Source organism: Xiphias gladius, chromosome 11 (genome assembly GCF_016859285.1).
Source record: "Xiphias gladius isolate SHS-SW01 ecotype Sanya breed wild chromosome 11, ASM1685928v1, whole genome shotgun sequence".
Classification (NCBI taxonomy): domain Eukaryota; kingdom Metazoa; phylum Chordata; class Actinopteri; order Istiophoriformes; family Xiphiidae; genus Xiphias; species Xiphias gladius.
Window position 1 is genome coordinate 27,391,166 of NC_053410.1, and position 21,183 is coordinate 27,412,348.

Consider the following 21,183-nt stretch of genomic DNA (forward strand, 5'->3'; position numbering starts at 1 on the left):
GAAGATAGTCGCCTTAAAACAACAACCAAACTCACAGATGGGACCACAAGACCTTTAATCATTTATAAATTGAGTAAACATCAAAAAGGATTGGCTTGCTAAATAATTTTGTGAGTATAGTTACAGGACTGATGCTGACAAGTGGAGTAAGTTTCATGGGTGCGACGCTTTCCCAGTGGGAGACAGCATATACAGCATTTGTGGACATTTCAACATAGACCTGTTAAATCCTAATAAGCACAAAATGACTGAGTTCATTGATGCAATGTATAGTATGAGTGTATAACCAATAATCAGTAGACCAAGCAGAATAACATCACACTATGCCCCTTTCTTATAGATAATATATTTACAAATATTATGGAAGACAACACACTAAGCAGGCTATTCTTTAATGACATCACTGACAATCTATGACTGTGATTATGAGAAGGATAAGGATGCCATTAAATTAGAATACAGGTGAGTACAGAGGAATTCTTAGGCACAAAACTGGAAGAGTATATGATGAAGATATTGAAAATGAAACATTTCTAAAAATGTAGATCATTATATGACATAAACTGTCCAATACAACAACAGAATTATACATAAAATACATATAATAAATATAGAAAATATAAATATTAATATGAATATATTCTATTTTATTCAAATTCAAATTATATCTGGACTTTAAAGAGGATGTGATGTGGAATGAGAATGATATTGATTTGTGTAGATTGTTACTCGTAGCAAAGTAAGTATTGAAAAACATGAGTCATTTTGTCTCTTTTGACTGTTACTCAGGCACACATACAGATAGAGACTTACTGAGAGCAATCCCTCTGCATTTATTTGCGTATTGTGTATAACGAGACACAAGTCACATGACATGTTACAAGTCACGTGCTCCCTGCCTTTGTGGATTTTGTGTGAAACAGCACGGTAGAACAGTCTCAAAAGAATCCGCACAAATATAATTCCAATGAAAAATGCTAAATTGGTGTACATACGATGATATATATAAGTTGTAAATTAGAGGCACAGATAAAAATACAGATCTACAGATAAAAAAACACTGCATATATTTGAGCATTGTGTTTTACAAGTTACTTAACTTGATATTCACAAACAAATATCAAGTTACTTAACTTGATATTTGTTTGTGAATAGTATTGAGACTGCTTCAACACCATAGATAACGCCCCCTACATATTTTCAGTGAAGTAGCCCTTGCGATATGTTTCACCTACATGTTCACCTACATGTTGAGGGACTAGGAATACTTGGAAATTCATGAAACTTGGCACACAGTTCAGCAGTGGTGCAAAGTTATATCTGATATGGGTCTCAGGATTGCGTGTGGCAAAATGGCTCAATAGCTGCCCCTACAAAATTTCAATAAAGTAGCCCTTGCGGTACGTTTCACCTGGATGTCCGAAATATGTTAGGCACATTAAATTCCCAAGCCAGCACCCCAACATACATGATGGTACAACAGCCCAATCAACGCAGCTTTAAATTTCATTTGAAACACACAGAAAACACCCTTACCATCTGGTATCTGGACAAAACACACATTTCTAAAACTAGTTTCTTGTAACTTTAAGCATGATGCAGTGTATTTCTAAACCAGAGGAAAGAGAAGAAAAACTATGAGGAAACAGAAAAAAAGTCAGAAGTTAAAGGAGAAGAGAACCCACCCGTTTGATGGAGCTCCGAGTCTTCTCCTTCCACTGGTGGCTGCTCAGCTCCAGGGTGCAGTGAACGTAGGCTTCTCTGTCATAGGAGCCCAGGATGAACAGTCTACAGGGACATGGCACAAGACATATGAGAACTACAGGAACTGTGAGATTCACACTATAAGACATTTAAAAGCATAAATAAATCTGTGTGCGTTCATTGCCTTGTGTTTCTTTAGTACCTTTCAAAAAGGCCCTGAAAGCCTATATTCTCTATCAGGTTCTTACCCAGAGTTATAACTTCCAACTAGTGCAGTGCCCATTCAAAACATGTTTGTTATATCATAAATAGTTCGATATTTTATTTAATCATCTAATCATCAAGATCTAATTTCCACATCACTGCTGCATTATGATATTAATAATAACAATAGACCATATTTGTCACCTGAACAGCCAACACTGGACCACAAATTCAAAAGGGCTGCGATGACACATACATTCACTCACTAGTTTATTAGTTACACCTAGATAAACCTAATTCAGTATAATACAACAGCCCTGCAATAAGTGCTCCCTTCATGAGAATAATAATGTTCGGTTTTTATTGAATCTGTTTGAAAGAGTTGTTGATTTATTTTAATGGTCATTTTAGATGTTCTAATTTGTGGTGCTGTTGAACTGTACTGGGTCATATTGAGAGGAGTTTCTAATATTTTGTCCATCCCATTTATATGAATAAAAGTTGAAAAAATATTAGGAACACACTTGAGTTTACAAAGATATAAAACAGAGAAAAGAAGCAAATCCTCACACTGGGGAAGGATGAAAACAAGGAATTTTTATATTTTTAGCAATAATAAACAGGTCCAAGGACTTCAACTAAGTATTATTTTCATTATCTGTTAATTTGCTGGACAATTTCAGGAAAGAGTGAAAATTCCCATCTCAAATTCGCAGAACCTAACATTTCCAAAATTGTTCTTTTTGTCCAAACAAAAGGTCAAAACTCAAAGATATTCAATTATCTATCAAGTAAGGGAAAGAAAAGATTTCCTCTTGCTCTTTTTCTATTGTCCACTATCAGCAGTTCCACATCAACACACTGGTTTATTAATGCTGGAAATATTTTTTGGCTACTGCTGCCCCCTGCTGTGCTGAGGAGATCAATATTTCAGATTAGTTTCCTACTGTTACACTGATGAGAAGATATTTCCTGACTGCTCTGGTCTGAAACACAGTATAACTCAGTATAAAGAAACTTAATGTTACATAATATTTCAGGAATAGCATGACAAGTATGATCATCTTCAGAGGTATGGTACCTGCCTGAATAAGCTAAGATTCCACATAACATGAATGGATACATCCCGCTGCTGGACAGTCACGGCATACAACACCTGATATCTTTAACACAGTAAACCTCTAACATGGACTTATACAATAAGCTTGTGATATGATCTAATTCAACACTCACATTGGTAGGACAGGGGAAAAAACCGCCTCCAAACTTGCCTATATAGAACACGGTGATGTAAGAGGGAAGAGGAAGAAGCAAGACTTTATGATTATAATGGGAAGGACATGAATTATTAACAGATTAACCTGATCATCTTGTGGTCTATCCACAACTAGTCTCCAAGGCAACAATGACCTCTCTATCAGGATGACCCTGGGCTGATTGATTTAACTCTTTGGCCAATTAAAATTTAAAAATGCCAGGTTTGGAAAAAGAGGGAGTGTGTTTGCTTCAGAAATGGGAGACTTGTGAGACAGAGTGTGGTCTGTCTAATATAATGGGCTTTGTAGATGCTATAGAGTTTAAAAACATTATGTAATGGCAGTTGCCACTGTCACAGAGATGATGAGATGACAGTTAAAATTCAGATTACTATTTAGATTTCTTAATCAGTGTTTCCTTCACGTAGAATGCATATGGGTGGCCAATTCTCTTAGTTATTGCATGTATATTCTAGTTTTCTCTTTGTAAAATGTGCATTTTGAAATGCTGATTGATCAAAGTCTGCCAAACCAGCAGAATTGGATTAGCAGCTGACTATCGATGAATTCTCAGCCAGTGGGAAACACTGCTACTAGTTTCTTTGTTAAAATGACAGTCAGGTAGTTCAGTAGGGACAAAGAAAACAAAAAAATAATTTTATCTGTTGCATTACTAACAATGCACGAAAGCATATGTAGTGAAACACAATGTGTGAACTATGTAATGTTTTTATTTGAAGGTTTAGAAGGAATTTTTAATTGAGCTTAATCTACCTGTGAACATTAGCTGAACAAAAATGTTGTCCTTTGTTTGAGAAGAAAAACCAACTAATTTTGGGAAAAAAAACCTTTACTGGAGTTGCTCAAGTAAATAAGTACTCCTAAACAGCCACAACAGTCAAATGGCCAAAATCCATGTATAGATGGAGCTGAAATGTCCTACTGGAGGGTCCTACTGGCAAAGTTGTTCACAATGAGGAGATACAAACATGGACAGAGTGCTACTTCAAAAGGCGTGGTATTTATGATAAATGTTTTCACCTGTTGGTACACCTTGTCCATTTTCTTTTGTCCAGTATCGAGGGGCCTGACATATCGGTGTTTCAAACAAGAGTATCAATGCAGGACAGCACGTTTGGACTAAATACAGGATTGAATAAAATCATGATGCATACACTTAGCTGTCAGTTTATTATGTTCCCTAACTAAAACTAATGCAGTCAGTACAACAAGCCTTCATGAAGGTTATGATGTTCAGTTTTTGTTAAAACTGCTTTGGAGAGGTGTTTAAGCAAATTTCTGGTCATAGGGGAGACTTTTTTTGTCTGACCTTACGGTACTATTTATGTGTAATGCATTAAAACTGAAAGGTCATTCTAATGAATTTACCATCATTGATATAAATTAGGTGGACTGAAGATTAGTAACAACCCAGATGAATTGGAGCAGACACAAAGGTCTCTGGAAAAAAAAAAAAGGTGGGGCTATCTGGCCAAAAAGTTGAAGCTGGCTCAACTTTTGCTGTTACACAATGTGACATCATCCTGAAAGACACTGTGTTGGCCACACACATATGTGCAATAAGATTACATTGGAAATTTATTATGGACAATCATTTTATCCTCCAAAGTTGTTAAATCCTGCCTCATAGGGGCATTGTCATTTTGAGACAGGTCTCTTACAAACTCAAAGTTTAGTTGAATGATGTAGCATTAACGTTTCCCTAATTGGAACAAAGAAACCTAACCCAAACCAGGAAAAACAGTCCCTCACCAAAAGTACACAAGAGTATGTGGGCAGAGGTATCACAATTAAATATAGCTGCAAGTGGCATCCAAGAAAATCATTTGACATGTATGCATTTTATGACATACATACATGATATATATACAGAAATTGCAATGCTAACCAGCTAGCCCCGGCCGGTCTCATCACTTTCCAATAGAGAGTCACTGTAGCTTCCGGTCTGCTCTGAAGAAGTAGCGCTGCTCAGAGGGCTTATTATAATGTCTTGTATTGTAAACGCAATAATAGCTGAAGCTCTTGGTAAGTGACTATCACCACTACTCGCCCTCGGCAAGAAACCATGTTCAGCGACAGAGAAAACTTACAAATAGCACCTTTAATGTTGTGGCTGATCGGTGTATATTTGAGGACATGGGCATGATGTAATTATTATAATTATTACATATTATTATTATTCTTAATTAATGATGTAATTATATAATCAATCACATTCGCTAAACTTTAACTCTTTGAATTCTTTGAACAGTACTGGAAGTCTGTCAGCAAAATGCCGAAAAGTTGGACGTATCGGCTCCCTTGTTCTGTGAAGGTTTAAAACAGCTTTTACAGACAGGCTTTTTGGTGCTCACAGGTTGCTCTGGCTGTTGGCTACGTAAGCAAAATAATGCCATATTCCACTTCTGCGTCTGCTTTGTCAACATGCTGTGGACAGTCGGCAAGAGCACTTGTATTTGTAGCTATGCCTCTTGTTTTGTCACCATGAAAGCATTAGCATGCATGAGTAAAAAAAGACGGTTGTCACACCCACTATGCCTGCAGGGAGTGGAGGCAGAGAGCTGTACACACACACTCATAGGAAATACGGCTCTTATTAAAACAATTTCATTACTAAAGTACCTCTACTAATAAAATGGGGTATTTTAACGGCAGGATATTGCGATAACTTTCTAGTATTGGTATACTGACTATGTTCTGTTGGTGCTGACTACGTTCACACTAGTGAACTGAGTGTCTTTTGTTCTCAGTACCTGAAAATTAAATACAACAGGGGCCAACGAGAATTAATGCATTGGAAGTTTAACCATTCAACAAAATTGCAGTTTTACAGATAAAAAGCTGAAAGAAAAGTCACATGATTCTAATCAACTAAAAAAATCATTACACACTAAAACATCTATTGTCATTACGTCCTCAATTTTAAACAAATTTCAAAACTTTTTAGAACATTTCATCTCCAGACTCTAAACAATCTGTGACTCAATTTTGACAGCACTCGAGAAATTACTAATTAGGTATTTTGAGAGTTAATTGACTGTGCAAAGTTTGATAAAAGTAAAGTGAGGGACTTTGTAATTGACCATAGTGAAAGTATTGAAGCAAAGTTTCTTCACATATTGCAAAATGAGTTGCAAAAAGAAAGTGATGTCTCCATGACCTTCTGGTGATTTTTTTAAGCAATTTATTGAAGTTTTGAGTGCTGTTCGCTCATAAAAAAGCACAGACTTTGGGACATAACCATATATCATGTCAAGTTCAGAAAAAAATGTGTCGTCATTTATGACATATAAACTTTTTAAAGTTTAAGTGCCATCTAGTGGCGGAATGTCATGCATAGCGAAGCTCATATACTTCACAACACAATTTCAAAAAATGTATCCAAAACAGAATGAAGTATCAAAATAAAATGTAATAACTTTTGTGTACCTCGGTCTAGACTTTTCTCGTGGAAAATCTGGTGATGACTCAAATTTGAAGTCAATGAAAACTTTTAAAAGTTGTGAACATGATTCAAATGATTCCAGAAAGATATTTAATTATCCACAGACTTGAGGATAAAAAGAATTTTGTGTCTAGCTTGTTTGGTCCAGAAGTAATGGGCAAAAACGTGAAAATCATTATTATAGCAACATCATGAGGTCAGTTGACATGAATTTTGTTGCCTGACTAATGGTTATCTTTTAAACATATCTGCCAAGTTCAGTGAATGTGAATGTTACGTGTGTGGGAGGTACAGAAGGATTTAAAGTGTTTCACCTGCTACATTCAATGAGGGTGACTTTGAGTCGGCCTTCCACCAGCCTGCTGTCCTGGACTGACAGGTCCAAATCACAAGCCGAACCCAGCGAAGACTGCACTTGGAACGGGAAGAAGGGCTTGTATCTGGAGAGAGACAAAGGAAACATCCAAAGTCCATTTTAATTGAAGACCTCCACTGTGGTACTGACGTAAATTCCCTGACTGTGCGTACGTAAAATTCTAATGCATCCAACTAGGGCAGCTGTATCCCAACAGACGGGGGGAATGCCATAGTGCCTCTGTACTGCCAGAAATACATAACTTTTCATTAAACTTCACACTTTGCTATTACTTTAAATACAAGTAGGCACATGTTGACAACAAATTAAGAGTTAATCAGGTTTGAATAACCTGTCCACCAGCTTTGAAAGGTATGAACTGACACACACTGTGTAATGCATCGCCTGTGGTTTGCATTATTTGTCAAGAATGTAACAAGTAGACACAGTATATGCTGGCCAAACTGTTAGTACTTCTGTTGGGTGTGGTGCTTGGTGGTGAACTGGCTCTCTAAGTGTAGCAGCCTTGAGTCTTCATAAAAAGAGTCACTGCAATGTATAAGTATTATGTCTGAGAGCACACCCCTATCCTTTGCTATTTTGGACCCGTGATGTTACTGTTGTTGGCCTGAGGCTCCTGCTGGTCTAAATAGTGGACTTTGTTCAGGCAAGACATCCACTTTACTGATAAAACTGATGTTACTGTCTGTTACATACAAGTGCAAGTGCCCACTGACAGTCAGGATTTTGTAAACAGTCAGTTTTCGCACAAATGGAGGGAAAATATTCACTGATCAGAGAGACAACTGATAGCATGTACATCTTTCATCAGCAGAGAAAACTCGACAACGGGTTCTGCCTGGTTCCACCTGGAGTCCGCCATGAAAGGTTACCAACTGCAACTACCAAATGCTTTGGTTCCACGCGAAAATCTCCAGAACGCCTACTATAGTAGGCAAAGTAATCTTTCCTCTTTGCTCATGACTGTGTTGATGTAGAAATACTGGCAACATCTTCTAATCCTTAAATTTCATTTATAGACATCCTATACAGCAGTAAAGCCATACCATCCATAGTTTAACATATTCTTTCCCACCATTGCCCAATTTATCATATTTCTCATTTTGTCAGTTATTGATTAACATGGTTCTTTTGCCCCACTTTGCATCTTAATTATCAGTCATTAAATTTATCCTTTATTATTAGACTGTAGTTATTAAATTCATTATTCAAGCCCAGCTGTGTGTTCCTTTGAAGTAGAGATAGGAGATCCATTAAATCGGGAAGTCATGGCTTCTTATATTAGACCGATTAATTTGATTAAATCATTTGATATGATAAGATTAATTAATTTCCTGCAATTGTAGGTGGTGCCCTACGAGTGCTTATTTAATAATCCTGATTAAACACAACAGTAATTAGTTATCATTTGCATTCATAAATTACCTAAATAAATAGTTACTATACTATTCTAAAAGCTTGCAGACATATTCATGGATAGTTATTCAAGCAGAACTCCCACACCTCATGCAGGGCCGAAACATGTCAGTTAAGGTACATGTTTGACAGATACATTAGAGAATATATGTACTAAAGACAAACTGACTGGTTAATTTTGCTATTTTACAACCAAGTACTATGCCACTGTTGTGAAAAAACATTCTGAGAATACTTTGAGAAAAACTCAGCTAATATTATGAGAATAAGGTTGTAATTTTACTAGTTTTACTAGAAGAAAGGTCAGTATTTTCTAACATTAAAATCAAAAATTAAAAATAAATCTTATTATGAAAATAAAGGCATTAAATAGTTTCATATTCATATTCTAATTTTACAAGAAAAATGACTCCAAAACGCTCTAAATATTACTTTCTCTCATAAAACAGTTTAATATTAACAACAAGGGTAACATTATCAGTCTTCTAAGTTTAGGCCAACATCTGTCAGCTGAAAAGACAGATGTGGCTGTCAGACTTGACTGAGCTATGAGCTAAAGACAATAAATTGATGTTGTGAGCTATCCAACCTACAAAATGAATCTTGGCTGTTGTCTGGTAAGATTAACCTGTCTCAACTAGCCGGATGCAGTAATATTATGCTCACTGTACAAAAACCACTGTTGAGGTATGTTAGCAGTTTGCTGGGTAGCCCTGTTCACAACTGTTTTAGCCACTGCATGGGATCCCAAATAGGGCTATTAGCTAGCTAACTGCAGTCAACATCTCCCAATTGAACATTTAGCTGTGCACATCACATTAATATTTTAAGCTTATCACTTAAATGTCTGAGAAGCAGCCTATCGGTCTGTAAAACTACAGTTAGGTACTTGAGTATTTCAACAGTGACACAATTTTCGTATGTTTGCCTCTGTACACCACCACAGTGGATTTGAAATGAGGCCAAATGTAGACTTTTAGCTTTAATTCAAGGGTTTCAACAAAGTCAGCCATTTTTATACACAGTCCCCTATTCTTAGAGGCTCAAAAGTATTTGGAAAATGGACTGATCAGTTTCAAGCCAGGTGTGGATTTTCCCTTGTTATTTTATGACAAATTAAGCAGATAATTAATGATTCCAAGTGTTGAATTTGCATTTGGTAGTTGTTCATGGGAACTCTCAAAATGTGGTACAAAAAAGTGTCGATCCAAATGAATGAGGCCGGAAAAAAAAAAAAAAACAACAACACAAACCTATAAGACAAATGACAGAAACTTTAGGAGTGACCAAATCAAAAATGTGCTACATTCTTAAAAAGATGGACTGCGCTGGCGAGCTCAGCAACACCAGAAGGCCTGGAAGACAACAGAAGACAACTAAAGTGGACGATGACTGAATTCTTTCCTTGGTGAAGAAAAACCCCTTCACAACATCTAGCCAGCTCAAGAACACTCTTGAGGAGGTAGGCATATCATTTCATAATTCTGCCTCTGTACACCACTACATTGGTTTGGTAATGAGGCCATAAAGATGTGACTGAAGTGTAGATTTTCTGCTTTAATTCAAGGGGTTCAACAAAAATATCACATCAACCATTTATGAATTACAGCCATTTTTATACATATTCCCTCATTTCAGAGGCTCCAAAGTAATTGTGCAGTCGACTGACATTCAGTTTCACAGCCAGGAATGACCTCTTCCCTTGTAAATTTCATGGCATTTGCATTTGGTAGCTGTTCATGGGTACTCTCAATATGCAGACCATAGAGGTGTTGATGCAAATCAAAGAGGTCCTCATTAGGCTGAAAAAACAACACAAACCTATCTAACAGATGGTAGAAACTTTATGAGCGGCGAAACAGACAATTTATGACATTCTTAACAAGAAGGAATGCGAGCTCAGCAACACCAAAAGGCCTGGAAGACCACGGAAGACAAGTAAGCGGATGATAACAGAATTTTTTCCTTGGTGTAGAAAAAAAAAAAACCCTTCATAACGTCTAGCCAGGTCAAGAACCCTCTGGAGGATTTAGTCATATCATTGTCAAAGTCTACAATAAAGAAATGCCTTCATGGATGTCAATACAGGGGGTTTACCAAAATGTAAAAACCACTGGTAACACTCAAGAACATAAAGGCCAGATTAGACTTTGCCAGAAATAATCTAAAAAAAAAAAAAAAAAAAAAAAGGAACCTACCTCATTCTGGAACAAGATTCTTTGAACAGATGAAACCAAGATTAACTTGTACCAGAATGATGGGAAGAGAAGAGCATGGAGAAGGAAAGGAACGGCTCATGATCCAAAGCATACCACATCATCTGTCAAACATGGTGGAGGTAGTGTTATGGCATGGGCATGTATGGCTGCCAATGGAACTGGGTCACTGGTGTTTATTGATGATGTGACTGTTGATAGAAGTAGCAGGATGAATTATAAAGTGTATAGGGCTATACTATCTGCTCAGATTCATCCAAATGTTGCTAAACTGATAGGATGGTGCTTCACAGTACAAATGGATAATGACACAAAACATACTGCGAAAACAACCCAAGAGCATCTCAAGGATGGAATATTCTTTAGTGTCCAAGTCAGTCACCTGACCTCAACCCAGTTGAGCAGGCTGCAAAATTTAAGTTCAAATGTTTTACCAAGATAGTCCCTTTAAGCAACCAAACTCTCAGGGGAAAAGCTGGGAGAGATTCTTGTAGCGACAACTGCGCACTGGAAAAAGCAAGGAGGAACAGAGTGGTTCAGATGTTATTATTCTACGGAAATTGGAATTGCAGAATAGACTTTATTGAGCAAATCCTTAAAACTGCTACTACCACTGTTGTGCAACCCTAACACGTAACATGTGGCATATAGATCTTGGCAGTGCAATTCCAATTTCCGTAGATCCTGAGAACTTACAGATAGGATTCATCCTTAATTTACTCATCATACAGAGGCAGAACATATACCAACTGAAGTATGTATTAAATTTTAGTTTTTGGAAAGGCGACCACATATGTACACCTTAATACACCAACTACACTAGCCTGCCATGACCATGACCCCTCACACTACCTCATCCCGCACCTAAGCCTACATCCACTGGGTTTGTCCAAGTAAACCCTTTATTAGAGATGTGAACAACTAACCGTTGTGGCATGAGAGCCGAATCCTCTGAGCAAAATTGCCAAGGTAGCATGTCTGTCAAAGATGAAGGAATAGAGACAAGAGTAGAGTGAGCTGGCAATCGATGGCTTGTTACATACCTGCATACTTGCTACCGCAGTCGTAATGTCATACGACCGCCATGACACAGCCAATAAGCTGACCCTTCCAAACAAGACCATGTTCTCAACGGTTTACATATTTACCACACTGTTCTCCATCATCTCAACCCCAACAGACATGATGTGGAGATTTGGATTTTGGACACATTCAGAGGTCACAACCTCAAAACTGATGGCACCCATCAATAGCGGCTTCAGGCTGAAGGGACCAAATTGGTTAAGTTCAGTCTCAAACCAGCTAGACTTAACGCAACATTTTCTAGTCATGTTAACAGTTCGTCACCTTATCAAGGACACCCCATCAGTGTGATCGCCCTTGGGCTTCCCCTTAGTTGTAGGATCATCGCTGCAATTGTTACACACATTAAGTACAAGTACATTCAGAAACGACAGGTCATACTGGATTCCCTTCTTTTTCTTTCGCCAGGCTTTGCACACCAGTCCGCGACCATCGCGCTGGCTAACTCCAACCACGAGTAACCCTTTTAACCTCTAACCACCTTTCCCTTTTCCATTACTCTTTCTCACTTCTTTCATTCATTTCTCATTTCCATGAATTTCGATGATTCGTGATGATCAAAAGCAGCAAAGGATGTACTGAGGTTAACGCCTTATTTACCTATGACTTGAAAGACTGTTTGATGTAGCCAGACATAGTTAGAATTTCCCTGCCCAGATGCTACCTTAATGTCTACCCAGACGGTAGAGCCTCTGTGAACTTTATGAACTCTGAACTGTATGAACTGTTCCAACCCACGGATTATTCACCCTCTCAGGAAAAGATGGACAGTTTGAACCCCTTTTCTGTTTCCTGGAATACATGGACTGTGTAACCCTCAGGTTACCCTCAACCACATGGACTGTTCAACCCTTGGGCTGCTCTAAAGACTATGCCCAGCAACCCACTCTTCAGACCAAAGGGGGATTGTTGGGATCTTATGCCATGTGCCATGAAAAATAGAAGGCCTAAATGAAGCCCAGAGGCCTGACTCAGGGTTTCTGTAAGTTAGTGATTAGCCATTAGTTGAAAGAGCACCAAATCCCGCCAACCTCACGTATATGTGAAGTTTGGCTTGAATTCAAACTCTGGCCTCTCACTGGAAGAGACTCACCGGAATCCCGAGAGGTTCCCTGTGACACGGCTGCGACTTCACATCTTTATGGCCTCATTACCAAACCAATGTAGTGGTGTACAGAGGCAGAATTATGAATTGATATGCCTACCTCCTCGAGAGTGTTCTTGAGTTGGCTAGATGTTGTGGGGTTTTTCTTCACCAAGGAAAGAATTAAGCCATCGTCCACTTTAGTTGTCTTCTGTGGTCTTCCAGGCCTTTTGGTGTTGCTGAGCTCGCCAGTGAATTCCTTCCTTTTAAGAAGCAAATTATTGATTTGGCCACTCCTAAAGTTTCTGCCATCTGTCAGATAGGTTTGTGTTGTTTTTTCAGCCTAATGAGGACATCTGTGGACTTCATATTGATCCAAATACTTATGTACCAAACTGTAAGTAGATACACATATACATACACCCATTTTTTGTGTTCTTCCACACAGCATGGATGCAGGCAGGAAATTTTTCTGCATCAACAAACACAAACACGGAGAGTGAATGTGACACAGAATGGGGTCATTCTGAACAGGGGAAGGACTCCAACCAGCAAAAACGGAGCCCGTACCTAAAAGAGGGGCTACTTCTGTTGCATGGACATGGTTTGGCTATGAAAAGTCTGACACGTACCAGAAAGCCATACTTTTGCAAATTATCCCGCAGACCAGTCCCCACAAGAGAATCAAACACCACTAACCTCTTTTACCACCTACGCAAGAATCATGGTAAAAGAGGGTAGTGGTGCTTGATTCTCTTGTGGGGACTGGTCTGCGGGGACTACATCACACACAGTACGGAGAGAGTCTACAGATAAGGGAAACAAAAGTACAGTTGAGTGCTCAAAACAAACCCCAAACTCAGATGTTGCCCACGACAGACCATATGGCAAAGAATCACGAAGATGGAATGAGATAGCAGCTGCCGTTTCAATTTACATCTGCAAAGACATGGCCCTAATTTACTTAGTCTAGAAACGGGGGTTTCGTGAGTTGGTGCTAATGCTTGGCACAAGATACACAATGCCAAGCTAAAATGTAATGTAATAAAAAAAAATAGGCTTTTCCATGTGGTTATTTTAGATAAACTATTTATATATTGCATTAACAGAAAGTGGCTAACATATACGCCAATACAATACATTTGTGATAGGCCCATATGAGCTGATAAAATACTTGTATCGTAACTGTATTGTAGTTAGAGCTCGTTGTGTAATTAGAGCCTGACCGATATATTGGTCAACTCTAATTACAATCCAAAATGGAAAGAACTACAATTAAGCCAATTGGATATCCCCATTCAATCCATATTAGGTGATAAAACTTCTAAGATTATACATTCAGTTAAATTAAGTTATTGGACAATGGTTCCTATCATTTATCTGGTTCAAAGAATGGAAAAATGTAAAACTGGAGAGAAATGCACAGCTGTAAAGATGGGTGGCATATGAAAGAGACTTTAAACCTGCAAAGCGGGATTTGAGGTTTAAAAAATGGATTTGAAAGGCATTACATCATATTGCTTAATCTCAACCAATACAGGCTTGGAAAGATTCCAATATCTTACTGACACTGACAAAAAACACACAGGAAAAACGAAAAAGACAGGCATTCTATAGATATTTACAGTTTAGGCATCACTTTCATAGAAGTATTAAAATTAATGAGAAAACTGAAATGAGTCTTATCAATGTTTTTATTGATGCATATATACATCCACTAGAAATGGGTATAAAGAATACTATCATGTATACAATCTTTCAAGTACCATTCTACTTTGTAATGTATATGTTAAAGCAAAATGGAAGAAGGAAGCCAACCCTGACAGAGGAAGAGTGGTTAAACATATGTAAAACACAATCGACCACCATTAGTTCTCGACAATGCAGAGAATTTGAATGAAAGAATATTATCAGGTTTTTGATTTCTCCAAGAAGAAAATATTATAGTAATAATAATAATATAGAATGGTAGACCTGAATCTGGGCACCGCTGAAGACGACCTAAGAACTCAATGACTGATCACTTTTTAGTGACTGCACTAACAAAGCCAGACCCCTAGCACTGAGGTACCTCCAAAACCTCTCGAAAACCAAAACAACAGGAGATTTTTTTTTAAGTCAACACAGGCCTCGTAAATTTCTTAAGCTATTGAGAAATGTGGGTTGATCTGAATAGATATTTATATCGTTAGTCCTTGCAGCTAAGCTACATTTTCAAAATTATTTTTAGTAAGTATGAAAGTTCATTCTTGAGTTTAGAAATAGCAGTTTGAAAATTCAAGGTCCCCCTTTTTTTTCCTAGACTACCAAGCTCACAAGTCAATAGAACCAGCTGAGCTAACTCCTTCCACCAATGAAGGCCTTTGTCATGCCATTGAAAGATCACACCGAAGCTTAAAAGTGGACCTTGATATGGGACTGTTTTATACTACTATGAAACTATTATTTCCAAGGTCAAGAATGAACTTTGACAATAAGTCCTAAAAAGGAGTCTGGATGAAATATCAACTATACAGCTCGAATGTCAACAGATATAGCTCCATGACAGTTCCATCTGCTGAAGAAGACGAAATGATATGATGGAAAGTGCAATAAAAAATTAGTAAATTTACCACAAGTTGGGTTTGTTTTAACTCATCAAATTGGTATATTATACAGTATATCCAAAACAGCTTCCACCATGATTCAACTTAATGACCACATAAGACTACGAACAGCTATACAACTTTTTTATTTATTGCTCTGCTTATTACATTGGTGATTAACTGATGTTTTATATGAAATTAGCAGCCTTAGTTTGTTAATAAAACTAATACATGCACAAGCTGTTACCAAGGCTCCTCTCACGTCCTCTAAGCTTCTGCAAATGCAACTTTGGGATGTGCACAAAACAAAAACAGGGAGCCACAATGATTACTGGGTAGAATAAAACAATCACAGATTTGGCTTTGAACACAGGTAGGCCCCCCATAGCTGGAGTTGAAACTGTACATGGGTGCTGTAATGACTGGATTACCTCCAGTGGGCTGTGGTCCCAGCCCTCCCCTCCAAAGAACTACCATCTGTGCCATTTAGCAAATCCCAAGGTCCAGCTTTCATTCTCTAAGGCTGCTCTTCATTACATCATCTCAACACACTCACTCACTATGCATGATTGTGGGTGATACATTCACACACACACGTTTAGATTTCTTCTGTTTGCTGCAGTACTCTCCCACACAACTCAAAGGCAGCGAGTCTGCGGCAGTAAATAAGTGTTTAATGTTTGCATTTAACAGTTCAACAGGCAACAAAGATCTTTTGATGAAGTATTTAAGCATATATCACATCACATCAGCCTTTCTAAAGGGCATTTAATAGGCTTGTGCAGTCCTACACCCAACTTCCTGGATCTTGATCTTTACAAAAAGTAAACAGCAAATCGTTTCAGCCTCTCCTGATTGATGCTGTTGTATTGAATGCTTTTTAAGAATTTGATTTTAGACAATAACTGCTCAGAAGTCATGGTTATGTCGGAGGAGTCAAATAACAAGGTTTCCTGTAGTATTTTACTGTACAGTGGAGGCAAGCTGCCTTGCCTGAAATAGAGTCCCTTCACTTATTTTTTGAAGAATTATTTACATACATTTTTAAGAAATACAATACAAACACAGTAAAGGCCACATGTTTACTGACTGAGGTGATTGTTTAAACTGTCATCTTGAAACTAAATTAATAACAAGACAAGTCATAATCTTTCCAATTCAGCCAAGCAGGTTATTGATCAGTCACATCATATGTTCCCTTCATGGTAATAAATCAGAACAAGGCTGCAACTAAAATGGCGCTTATTTTCCTAATTAATCAATCAATTACTTATTTTATTTACTCTAGAAAATGTAAAAAAAATAAATTTGTGAAAAAATAGCCATCACAGTTTTCTTCAAGCTCAAGGTGATTTCTTCAATTTGCTTATTTTGTCTGACCAGCAGTCCGAAACCCAAAACTATTCAGTTGATAATTGATTGATAATTGATTATTCATTAAAATTATCTTTCCACCAAAGGTTCATGGTTCCAGCTTATCAAATGTGAGGCTTTATGCTTTAAGCCAGGAAAATTTAGCCAGGCTCTAACTAGCATTCTGCAAGGTTTGGACAAAGAAAAAGGGGGAAACAGTGTGTATCAGAGAGAGCAAGAAATGTGAGCATGAAAGACTGCAACGTGATAACTGATAGGACATTACATAATGAGCAGTTTAACCCCCCAATAACTGAGGGTGGGCGCCTTGACAGGACTAACTCAATTCAAGTCAAGTGGACTCAAGTCAATAGTCAGAATGCACATCTGTCTTGTTGCCATGCTGCTGTGAGAAGGACACTGCTGTGACTTGAGTGAGTACTGTCCGTATCAGACATGTTCAATTACAAGATGCCTCAAGTTCATGTTATTCTGGCCATTTGAATTTCAGCAGTGCCTGTCACCAGTATGTGCATGTCCACGACCTGAGTGCTGCTTAGTTCCATCTGTTTCTATTTTTAATTTGGAAAGGCATAGTGAAATAAGGAACTAATAACGCAAGTTTCTGTTTTTCAAGATTTGCTTTCTCTCTCTCTCTCTCTCTCTCTCTCATGTGCACTTTCTACTTCCCTTTCTTCTCTCTGTTTCTCTCACTTCTTTTTACTAAATTGCCATTCCTACTTTCAGCTAGGTACAGAGCCTATTAAAAGTACACCAAATAATAAAACAATTTTAATGTATTCACTCTTTTTCAATGTCACACCTAAACCATCGACGGAGTCACATACACATTTAAATGGCAATCATTTGTGTGTTAAATATGCCTGTATGTGGAGGGTACAATCTGTGACAAGGTTACTGAAAACTAAAAATTAGAAAATCAGAAAATTGAAATAAAAAGTCCAAAAATCTAAATTTAAAAAAAAAAAATCAGAGGAAAGATACGAGAACATTTCCAAGGTGCTGACCTTTCCTCAGCATAGTATGGTCAACCATTAAAAAATAGAAATAATACAGAACAGCTGTAAATGTGTAAAAGCTGTAAAGGCGCTACAGGGATCGGTGGCTGAAATGGGAAACAGTGTGCATACTGCAACTGTTGCAATATGCTTTGAGAGGCAAAGAGAGAGCCACTGTTGAAAAAAATCTCACATGATATCTGGATTAATGTTTCCTAGAATGAGAAACTCTGAAACAAAGTGGATGGAGTCTCCACAGTCTGTTGACATCAAATTCAACTTTTTGGTCCTTATACTAAATGCTGTTTGGCGGAAGTCAAACAGCATGCACCAGAAAAAACACACCATTATACAGCTGAAACAATTAATCCACCACAATAAAGGGGAACAGAGCATTCCAAATGGATAGAAAAAATTTGCAAGTCACACACCAGTTTAGAATGTGCTACAAAAAAGTATGAGTAGACAGTTAAGTGTGATCTCATGTGACTCTATCATTTTTCTAGGTACATGGTGAACTTAATTACAGCTTGCATGTATCTGCCCTATCAAGCTTCATTTGGTTCAGACACAGTGGTTTTGAAGTATTATATCCAAGTGTGTAACCTTTCTCTATGAATGGATGTGGGGCTGGAAAGTTACTCACTAGTGAAGTGGAATTAAACTACTGCAGGTCAAAAGATTCAGTCAAGCGCTTATTTTTAGGATCACGTGGACTCAATTGGCCAACCTAGTGGTGACTGCTAGGTCTAACTTATCTAACGTTAAGTGAGCGTTTACTGAACGTTCAAAGTCGTGAAAACAGGGGTGTTTTAAACCCCCCATTTTCACAGGAAGTCTGAGCCTCCTGCCACCGAAAATAATGGATTCATCCTGGAAGGCTATTGATGTAGGGCTTTTCCCTTATGAAAGTAACACCGGCGATTGGTGAGACCGGATGAGAGCGTATCGACCAACCAATCAACCGGATGACTACAGCCCTACAAATTCGGCAGTAGTTCAAGTGCTTGAGTAGATCATGGTTCTTACGATTTGAATTGCTCTCTCTAGATGAACTACCAGTGGAATAAAAGTGCAAAATGTGAAATGCCTTTCTTAAATCTCTTTTCCACAAAAATTAAAATAAAAGTCCAAGCACTTGCAGCCTACTGTAGCAGTGAACCCTTTTAAATATGTCTTTTGGGGAGATTAACTTCCCTCATTCTATAAGGGAATGCTATTAATTCATTATTATCATGCTATTTTTATTGTTATTACCACCAGTTGTATGGATTAAAGAAAAGTAGTTACCAATTTATAAGTCTGGTAAACCATTTTGATAGCCACTGATTCACATGAAATGATTACCTACTTCATATATAAGGACATTTTACAGTCCATTTTGGCGCCTTGAGTCTTCTCTTGATAGCGAGAAAAGGTTCATTAATTTTGTGGCATGATGCAAAAATTGAACAGTCAAATTTAGTGCATACAATTTTGGTATACGGTATGGAATTATGAGACATTCAGGCATTATTCTTTACTCCTATATAACTTGAGTTCTGTTGTTTAATTCTATTTTTGCGATATCATATGCAACAGTCTGTTTGTAACTTGAGAACATCATTCTGGGGAGTCGCTTAGTCTGGTTTTCACAGCTTTAGTAGGCATAACTGGTTTTACTGTTTGGTGAACGGTTTTTCCAGCTGTTGTTGTTGTTCAGCTGATGGTTGCTGTAGTTTGATATGGTAAACTGTGTTTTTGAGCCTACCTGATTTTGTAGTTAGGTAAGGTGTGTTTCTTTTTGATCACCCGTTTCAACTGGTTCACTATGATGGAGGTGAGCTGAGGCAGCGGTCTTCCTTCAAACTGCGACTTCACCTCAAAATCCACCAGGGGGTCCTCCAGGAAGGAGAAGGACCAATGGGAGAAGGGCATGCGGGTGAACTGCAGCCTCAGCCTACCCACTACACGCCTCATCTTAACGAACAGGTAGGCAGACTTCCCAAACACGAGCTCGACGTCGATGGCGAGGTGAAAGCCGCCGTTGTATTCGATGTCCACCTCAAAGTTGAGTTCTTCTGGCACTCCGTCCTCGTTCAAATGTACCGGCTTCATAAGTGTGGCCGTTTTAAAGACCGGCAGAGAATTGCCTAGGGAAATATCCCTGAGACTGAGTCCCTCCAGGAGCCGACCTGCTGTCTTGGTCTGCAGCAGCTCCTCAAACTCCACCTTGATCTTTTTGGTGAGCCAGTGTCTAACAACTGGGGTATCACGGAGCTCTCTGAATAGGAACAAAAATATAGCATTTAGGAAATTGCACGTTTCAGGTTTGGTCGCATCAATGGACTCGCTTTGTGGAGGCGGTGGCGGCTGTTGTTTGGGGCTGCCGCTGTTGACAGCCGCGTCCTGCTGCCTAGTTGAGGCGGCATCTTGCTGTTTAGGTGCAGCAGATGCTGCGCTGTCCTGCTGCTGTTGTCCTGGCTCGGCATGTTTGGTATTTAAGTAATCCTTCAGTGCGTTATCAGGCACTACTTTGACATACTGCACTGCCCTGCCTATGGGCTCAGAGCTCCTCCGGTATATCAGCAAGAACTGTAATATCAACGTAACGACTGCTCCGGAGAACGCAGAGATCAGTATTAAGTAAATCATTTCGAGCAACTGCCCTGACACCGTCTCTGAGTCACAGTGTTCTCATATTTAAAGATTTAGCCGTATTAACAAAGCAAGTTCCACCTGGTCGAGCCCAAAGCTGCCATATCATCTGCTTCTTTCCTGAGCTTCAGACCCTTCACCTGATTGGATAAAACTGGTTGCGTCGTTTTGCGTAATGACGGAGCCAGAAAGTGCTTCTTTCGAGGCGTTCAGGGTATGTCGGATTTACCAAAGTCCTATAGTAAAACCTTAGTTGGCCTTTCAGTAGTACCCAATTGGATATATTATCTGTTATTTGCCGAAAAGTGTGCGATCACAAGCGAACACTGCTACAGATTGTCTCCTATTTTGTCTAATAAAGATAGGATTCACCTCGGTGAAAAGACATTAATGTCGGGCATTCAATCTTTCTTTGATAAAGAGAGCTGAGCACATATTACGAAAACATCAGCTCTTGTATCAAAAACTTTCACGTTTTAATGACATTTGTCTCGTTATAAGTCCATTTTAACAAGACACTATTCCCCTTTTTTCTAACAACATATTATATCTTGTTATATGATAAGCCATCTTTATGCATTAACAATGTATCACGTTAGGACAAGTTGTTCTATGTTAACAATTTACAACTTCTCAACTTCTAAAATCTCATTAAAAAAACAAAAGCAGGTAAATTCTTATAACAAGGAACCCCCGTATGTTACAATGGAAAAAGATCAATTCAGTGCATAAACAGAAGACATTGTAGCCTACATTGTATACAAAAAAATAACAATGACTGGAT

The 21,183-nt window shown here is 38.3% G+C and overlaps 1 protein-coding gene across 1 annotated transcript; it reads right to left on the minus strand.

Moving 5' to 3' along the window:
• Nucleotides 1–1,664: 1,664 nt before the first annotated feature.
• Nucleotides 1,665–20,526, minus strand: LOC120796748 (PDZ domain-containing protein 8-like). Its single transcript, XM_040139785.1, has 3 exons — nt 19,513–20,526; nt 6,945–7,070; nt 1,665–1,788 (listed from the first exon to the last, which is right to left on the minus strand). Exons 1-3 carry the CDS (start codon nt 20,394–20,396, stop codon nt 1,665–1,667), a joined length of 1,134 nt encoding a protein of 377 aa, XP_039995719.1. The 5' UTR covers nt 20,397–20,526.
• Nucleotides 20,527–21,183: the final 657 nt, after the last annotated feature.

Excerpts from the sequence above, each read along its gene's own strand:
- LOC120796748 (XM_040139785.1), bottom strand. The coding sequence starts at position 20,396 with ATGATTTACTTAATACTGATCTCTGCGTTCTCCGGAGCAGTCGTTACG. Across the intron at positions 7,071-19,512 it reads TTACCTAACTACAAAATCAG|ATACAAGCCCTTCTTCCCGT; the intron begins GTAGGCTCAAAA and ends GTCTCTCTCCAG. Across the intron at positions 1,789-6,944 it reads ACCCTCATTGAATGTAGCAG|ACTGTTCATCCTGGGCTCCT; the intron begins GTGAAACACTTT and ends ATGTCCCTGTAG.